Raw genomic sequence first — 8,092 nt, 5'->3', positions numbered from 1 at the left:
CGGGCGACAGGCAGGCCCCTGCCGCTCCTTCTCCTTCGGCCCCCTCCCCGTCCCTCTCCCTCCCGCCGCCGCCGACTTGGTCTGCTGGGCCCTGCCCGCGCGGCGCTGGCGGCGGCGAGCCGTTCCTTCCCCCCACGCTCATGGGAGGCGCGCGGGGCCTCCCGATGGCGGCGGTGCAGCTCGGCCGATTGCGGTGTGGCTCGGTGGCGGGATTTCAGCGGGCTTCGAGATCCTTGGTGCGGCGGCGAGGCCGTTGGCCGTGGGACGGCGTGGCGGTGTTGGTGGCCGGCGGCTCCCGCGCGACCTAGATCTGGGCCCTTTCGGGCTCCATCTGGGCTAGGGCGGGCCGGCGACTCGATGCGCGGCGACGCTGCTCCCTGGTTAGTGGCGTGGAGGCGGTGGTCTGCGGGCGGTGGCGGCTTCGTCGGCCGGCGAGCTCCAGCGTGACGGCAGGGGCTGTCTGAACCCTTTTGGGTCCGGCATGGCCTCGGTGCCTGGCAGGCCCCTTGTTCGTGCGTCCGGTCGGCTCCGCGGGGGCGGTGGTGGTTGTCCCCTCATGTCGTTGATGTTGCGGATGCCCCCGAGCCCACTATCTCTTCTCCCATCCTCCAGGTCTCGTGTCGGTGACCTCAGGGAGATGGCAAAGTTGATTCGGTGACCGTGGTGGCACGTGTTGGTGGGCGGCGTGATGGGCAGTGCACTATGGTTCGTCTGGGGTGGGGGTGGGGTTGGGTTGGGAAAAGTCTGTGGTGGCTCGTCCGGCCCCAACGCAATGACGCATGTGGGTGCCGTGGGACCTTCCTGAAGGGCGTCAGGTACACCCTCCCCCCACTAACCCCCGCGTACCGGGGGAAACCCTAGGACTAGTACGGGTAACAGCGGCGTCATCATCGCCTCCTTCTTGAAGGTGTTGCTTGGTACGCGGCGCTTCGAAGTGCCGGGAGCATGGTGGTACTTCTCCAGAGGGTGCAGTGGTCGCCGGTCATCTTCGTTTCGTTGATCTGTCATTGTTGGCATTTGTTTCTCTTTCTTTTTTCTCTGTTTTTCTTTGGGCTTGTTTGTGCTGCGGCCTCAGCACCTATCGTTGGCTGTATCGGTGGTTGTTTTGTAATACAAAGCGAGGGAAACCATTTTTCGTAACCTGATTTTCTGTTACTCCACTTGTGTGTTTAGTGGAGCCGACCTGCGTATACATCATCAATCCCCATGTAACATATCCAACTTATGCTTAGGTCATAAGCCTAAGAACATCTCCAGCCGTTGGCCCCCCAGGAGGCATAAAAATTGCCGCCTGGGGGCGAGCCGGCGGCAAAATCGGCTCTGGGGGCGGTTGGGCACCCAGTCGTCGCCCTTAAGCGCCGATTTCGGCCCATTATTCGGCCCAATTACGTCCAAAAACGACCCGATATCTGTGTGAATCGGTTCATATTCGGCGCGGTTTGGCGTGTTTCGACGTGAATTCTCACATAAATAATTCAACAAATAAAATCAAATAGTTCATCACATAGTTCGGCGTGTTTCGGCGTGTTTTTGCCTCCACAGTTCATCATAGAAAATCAATATAAATCAAATAGTTCAATACAAATTATATAGTTCAACAAATAAAAACTCATATTTCATCACACGTCATTATCGGCGTCGCCCTTGAGCCTCCACAGGTGCTCCACCAGATCGTGTTGCAGTTCTTGATGCACCTGTAGGTCTCGGATCTCCTGACGCATATTGAGATAGTCAGTCCAGGTTGCCGGTAGCTGGTGATCAACTTGGGCAAGAGGACCCTGACTGTAATATGGTTCTGTGTCAAATACTGGCTCTTCCTGCTCGCTCTCAATGATCATGTTGTGCAAGATGACACAACAAGTCATGATCTCCCATATTTGATCTTTCGACCAGGTCTGAGCAGGGTACCGGACAACAGCAAATCGAGATTGAAGCACACCAAATGCCCGCTCGGCATCCTTCCTGCAAGCCTCCTGAACCTTCGCAAAGAAGGCATTCTTGCCTCCTGGCACAGGGTTTGAGATAGTCTTCACAAATGTCGACCATCTCGTCATTGTGAGTTCCTGGCATCCCAAAGAAAGAGTGCCAAAACCAGAGGTCCTGTGTGGCCACTACCTCAAGTACCACACTGCAACCGCCTTTGGCGCCTTTGTACAACCCCTGCCAAAGCAAATGGACAGTTCTTCCATTTCCAATGCATGCAATCGATGCCACCAAGCATCCCAGGAAATCCTCTTGTTGCATTATGTGCTAGGATCCGAGCAGTGTCTTCCGCATTGGGTTTTCGCAAGTATTGCGGTCCAAACACTGCCACCACTGCCCCGCAGAACTTGTAGAAACACTCAATGGTGGTGGACTCGGCCATGCGCCAATAGTCGTCGAGTGAATCACCGGGAGCTCCGTATGCAAGCATCCTCATAGCTGTCGTGCACTTCTGGATTGAGGTGAATCCAAGTGTGTCGGTGCAATCCTTCTTACACATGAAGTACCTGTCGAACTCCCGAATAAAATTCACAATCCTAACTCCTGAGGAAAAGCTTTCGGCTCATCCGATAACGGCGCCGAAATGTTTTCTCGCCGTGCAATGGAGCGTCGGCGAAGTAGTCGGAGTAGAGCATGCAGTAGCCTTCCAGACGATGCCGATTTTTTGCTTTCACCCGCTCCAGCACCGAGCCACCTCGCCGCGGCTTTTCAGTGCTCGAGAGCAGGCCGGCGAGCACCATGAGATGCTCCTGCTCCTGGACGTCGGCTTCGGCTTCCTCCTCCAACAACGCCTCAAGCGCCTCCTCGTCCTCTGAGTCCATCGCCGGGCCGGGCAAATCACCGAACAGCTTGCGAGCGAGGTGGGCGCACACCCGCCGGTGTACAGGCCCTGCGCGGTCGAAACGACGAAAAAGTTTCCCGGACGGCGATGGAGAGGCTGCCTCGGTGAAACATCCTCTTTTTTCCGGCGGGGAATGGTCTATCTAGCTGTGGTGGGTGGTGGACGGCGCTGGGATCAGCAGGGTGGCGGCCGAGCGCGCGGGGGCGGGGGGTGGGGGTTCGGAGACGAATCTGGACGGTCAACTTGACTTTTTACCAAAAAAGGGTTTCCCCCCGCTTTGTATTCCAAAGCAAACCACCATTGTACACAACGCAATGCTGCTGCGAGCAGCACATCAGGCCCAAAGAAAAAGAAAAAGAAATAAATGCCAACAGCGGTAGCTCGACAAAGCGTGGCAGACCCGCGACCGCTGCGCCCTCCGGATACAAACCAGCACAGCCCAAGGCTCCGATCTACCGCGAACTAAGCAGCACCTCCAAGAAGGGATGCGACACCGACAACGCTGCTGCCCGGACAAGTCCTAGGGTTTCCCCCAGTACGCGTAGGTCCCGACACCCTCCAAGAAGGGATAGTGGCACCCACCGGTGTCACCGCATCGGAGCCGGACGAACCGGCAAGGATTTCTCCCGCACGCCAAACCCCACCGGCCAATCGGAGCCGACCAGCCAAACCACCGCCCTACCATGCGCCATCACGGTTGCGCCGCCACCAACGTCGTCTCGCTGCGAGCACCACCATGAGGCCAAGAAGACCGGAGAGAAGATCCAAGCGACGGGAGCAGCAGCACCGAGGCCGAGCGAGAGGGAACCACCTCCACCGCCGTCGTGCGGGAGGCTCGCGCCTCCGGCACCTTCGCGGTAGCCGTCCGAACACGGCAGCGGGGCATACCAGGCCACCCCTAGCCCGGCCAGGCCCAAAATGGGCCCGCTAAGCCCTGCCGGCCACGCTGCAGCAGGCTGGCGTCGACGCCACCAGCCCCCGCCGATCATCGCCGCTCGCCACCGCTTCCGGATGGCCACGCCAACGCCACACCTGTCGCCGGCCCGCCCAGGACCAGATGGGGCCCAAAGGGCCTAGATCTGGGCCGGGCGGGCGCCACCAGCCCGCGACTTTTCGCCTAGCAGTGTGGCCCCAAGTGCGCTTTTTCTTGCACCGGAACCCCCGAGCGCCCTCCAGTGCGCCGGGTTCGGCCTGCGATCGCCGGGCGCAAAAACGGGCCGAGCCGGCGGAATTCAGCGTCTTGGGGACGCGACGTTTTTTTGACGACAGCGCGAAAAAAACGCATGGGGAGGGCCTGTTGGGAGCGCGGCTGAAGATGCTCTAAGGCCAGGAGCCCTGGTGCAAGTTGGGCTGCATCAGCTGCAGACAGTAACAGTATTCCCTCGCAGGTCAATCACGAGAAGGACTACGTAACAGTACTTTTTTTTTCCTTTTGCGAATGATTACCCAACAGTACTTGGCGCGCAATATATATACATTAGGAATTGCCCTCTTCGCCGTGCACTGCATGTGGCGTAGTGATCAACTGAGTTGTTTTCTCATGTCGATGTTTGTTTTCCTTGCTGCATTAGTGTTAGCAGCCATAGCAGTTCATGTCGCTGCTCAGCGAGAAGGTTGATTTTTCACCTCAAGTACATCTGTCGTATCCATCCATATGTCCATACAACACTGAAACCGAAACGCTTGTTGATATTTCGTACGAATCAGAATAGCCGGATTTTGACCGGGATTTTAATTCTTTTCGTCCTGCCGATTGTTGATATTCCGTCACGAATCAGGTTTTCTGAGCATCGACTGCGGCCTGGATGCCAAGTTCAGCGGGCGCAAGGACACCTACACAGACATCGATTATGTCTCCGACAGCCCGTACGTCGACGGCGGGGAGAACCACAAGGTAGCCGCCGAGTTCGATACCAGTGCCACACCCGAGGACCGCCGCACGCTCAGGAGTTTCCCGTCCGGCCTACGGAACTGCTACACGCTCCCCACCGAGAGCGGCGCCAAGTACCTGGTCCGGATGGTGTTCTTCTATGGAGACTACGACGGCAAGACCAGCCCGTCGTTCGAAGTTCACCTGGGAAGCAACTACTGGGACACGTTCGACGGGAGCTCTTACTGGTGGTCCGAGGCGGTGTTCATCGCATGGGCGAGCTGGGTGCCGGTGTGCCTCGTGAACACCGGCAGCGGCACGCCGTTCGTCAACACGGTGGAGCTGAGGCCGCTCGAAGCCACGCTTTACCCACAGGTCACCGCTGACGAGTCCATATCCGCCTTTGCAAGGAAAAATCTGGGGACAAACGACACTTTAATCCGGTATATTTTTGAAGTTTCCCGACGATGTGTTTTTTTTTCTTTTTGTTTTTGTTTTTAAATAACTAATACTATGATTTTGAAATACTTGGCCGCCCAAACTGTTGGGTAACCATAAGGCACAACATCCGGTGGCTACAAACCATAAGAGCATCCCCAAGACTCCATATACTTTCCCTTAAAAACCAGCAAGTCGTCAGTTTCGAAAAATAAAACTGTATTCTTTTTTTTTAAAGGAGTTTGAAACCTCCGGCACATGTTTTTAGTTAACACTATCTAGCCCTTCCTAAAGTATAACTCCCTAAAATTTGAGTAGTTCCTGAAAACCTCTCCCCTTCTCCCAAGATTCAGCAGTTTTGCTCACCGCCTATCCCTCCAAAAAGTGGCGCGAGGATATTTCCTTCACTCTAAAATATGTCTATATACATCCAGGGGCGGGCCAGGATTCAAAGAGAGTGTATTCAAAATTTCAATAACTATTTTAAAGCCTATAAATCCTTCTTTTTGGCGTGTTTAATTGATTATAGCACCATATTATATAAAAGATGTAGTATGCCATAATATAATATAAAAGATATAACACAATATAATAGAATCGTAAAATTGGTCATGCTTCGAAATTGTTGAACAGATAGAAAAACTAATTAGTCAACATATCAAAGTGACAACATCTTAAGATATACGAGTACAAAAGATATGAAGTAGAAAATGATTAGAAAAAACTTACAAACTATAGGAGAACTAATCTTTATAAATAATGTTCATCATAATAATTCTCCAATTTATAAACATTCCCACATTGTAATTCATGTGGAAAATCGCAAATCGTCATGTCTAAACAATTCATAATTCATTGCAAACAAATTTCTAATTTTTAAATACTAAAACAGAAATCCAACTAACCAAGTTAACTTACTGTTGTAAGTCAATACTGGACAACGGAAGAAGAAGACTACGCACTGACACCTGCAGATCCAAATTTTAACAGTCGGACAATTAATATGTTCAGTAACACGAACACCTCAAATTATCAAACAGATTTTGAACGACTGAACTTGTGGCTTTGGAATTGGAAACCTACCGAGAGCCTTCGATGCGGTGATGCCTGGTGCTGTCAACTGTCGAGATGGACTAAAGATGAAGCGAAGCTGCGAGGGTTGAGGGATGGATGCCGTCAGATGCTTGCGTTGCCGCCGCCCGCCTACCTTTGCCGCCGTGCGCGCGTGCGTTCAGGGGACGGCAATCAGCCCTGCCGCCATGCCCTACCCACAACTCCACGAGTGCGAAGTTGCGAACAGAATTAGGAGGCGCCGGTTCGTCTCGTGCGATATGCCTTTTTAGCTAACCGCGTGCAGGCCCTGCATCTTGCTGCAGCGATTTGGGCCACTTGGGCCAGGTCGGGGTGGTGAGGACCACAGAGAGAAGTGGGCTAGTCTTTGTTTTCGGGCTGAAATCCTTAGCTGGCCTTTATTTCCTGCATCTATTTCGTTTTCCCCTGCGTACAGATGAAATATACTATATATATAAAGTTTTTTGCCAAATATCATGGGTATTCAACTGAATACCCTTGAATTGAACTGGGCCCGCCCCCGTATACATCTGTATGTAGTTCGTATTGAAATCTCTAAAAAGTCTTATATTTAGAAATGAAGGGAGTATTATTTTTTTAATCTGAAACGTGTGGTACACCAAATACCATGTGTGAAACTGCTTTGAATTTTCTTTTAAAAAATACACTTTCTGAATTCTGAAATTCAATCACATTAGTGAAACTCTTCTAAAATATAAGTTGTACAAAATTAATAAAAACATCATGTGAAACTTCAAACATGTGTGAGACTCTCTGATCTTGAAACCTCATTAAAACACAGTTGTGCGGTAAAATGTTTGCGCTTATCTTGGATCACAATGGATGGTATATTTTCATTGCATAATTATTTTGGAAATGGCATTGCTGGGTTATAATGTAGACATTTTCTATGTTGTATGCATTTTGCACAAATGTTTCATAAGATAGTCTCGAGAAGAAAAACAGTTATGTTTCATTGATTTCCTCAATGATGGATTATCATTTTGTATGAAGGTTTCCCGACGATCCATACGATCGCTTCTGGGAGTGGGATCCCAACTCATCGTGGACAAACCTTTCCACCAAGGAGCCCATCCTGCAGGACGGCAGCTTTCCTGTGCCCATCCCCGTTCTAGAGACAGCCGTCGCACCTGTCAACAATGGCACGGTGCTGAACGTCAATACATGGAAAACGTACAAAAGGTCATTCGAGTTTACGTTCTTCCTACACTTCAGCGACATCCAAAACACCCAGCTCCGGCTATTTGACCTCTACGTGAACGACGAGCAATTGATGGATAAATACAGCCCCTCCTACCTGGCCGCTGGTTATGTGTATTCTTCTACCTGGAGTAAGACTACAGACGGCAAGTACAATATCACTCTTGCAGCCAGCCCTACATCCGTGCTGCCTCCGATGATCAATGCATACGAGGTTTACAACAACATCCCCCACGATACTCCGAGGACGTCCACCAAAGACTGTGAGATGCCTCCCCTACTCCCTATCTGTTTCCCTACCCCACTCATTTATTGTCACTGTAGACACGTTTGGTTTATTCCTTGCAAAAGAAGTCTTATTTCCTTACAAAATGTGTCAACTTGTAAAACATCGTGTTTAGGATTTCCCACCCAAAAAAAAAAACATCGTGTTTAGGACAATGTATGATTAGTCAAAACAAATACCCCCTCCATCCATGTTTATAAGGCATATCCCGTTTATTTTAAGTCGGACTTGTTTAAATTTGACCAGATTTATTTCAAGATATGACATCTACAACTTCATATAAGTTCAATTTTGAAAATATACTTTATGTTAGATCTCGTGATATTGATTTGGTACCGTAGATGTTGATTTATTCTTTTGACAAACTCAGTAAATTTAGGAA

The 8,092-nt window shown here is 51.1% G+C and overlaps 1 protein-coding gene across 1 annotated transcript in view; it reads left to right on the top strand.

Moving 5' to 3' along the window:
* LOC119309514 (probable leucine-rich repeat receptor-like protein kinase At2g28990) overlaps positions 1-8,092 on the top strand; it is a 15,865-nt gene that overhangs the window by 3,025 nt on the left and 4,748 nt on the right. Inside the window, exons 2-4 of the mRNA XM_037585504.1 lie at positions 4,278-4,437; positions 4,603-5,137; positions 7,218-7,687. Coding sequence (XP_037441401.1) covers positions 4,278-4,437; positions 4,603-5,137; positions 7,218-7,687 — 1,165 coding nt within the window. The remainder of the gene's footprint in view (positions 1-4,277; positions 4,438-4,602; positions 5,138-7,217; positions 7,688-8,092) is intronic.

The sequence above is a fragment of the Triticum dicoccoides genome, chromosome 5B (assembly GCF_002162155.2).
Source record: "Triticum dicoccoides isolate Atlit2015 ecotype Zavitan chromosome 5B, WEW_v2.0, whole genome shotgun sequence".
NCBI lineage: Eukaryota > Viridiplantae > Streptophyta > Magnoliopsida > Poales > Poaceae > Triticum > Triticum dicoccoides.
Note: the sequence above shows the minus strand (reverse complement) of the source record. Positions and strands in the feature narration are given on the sequence as shown.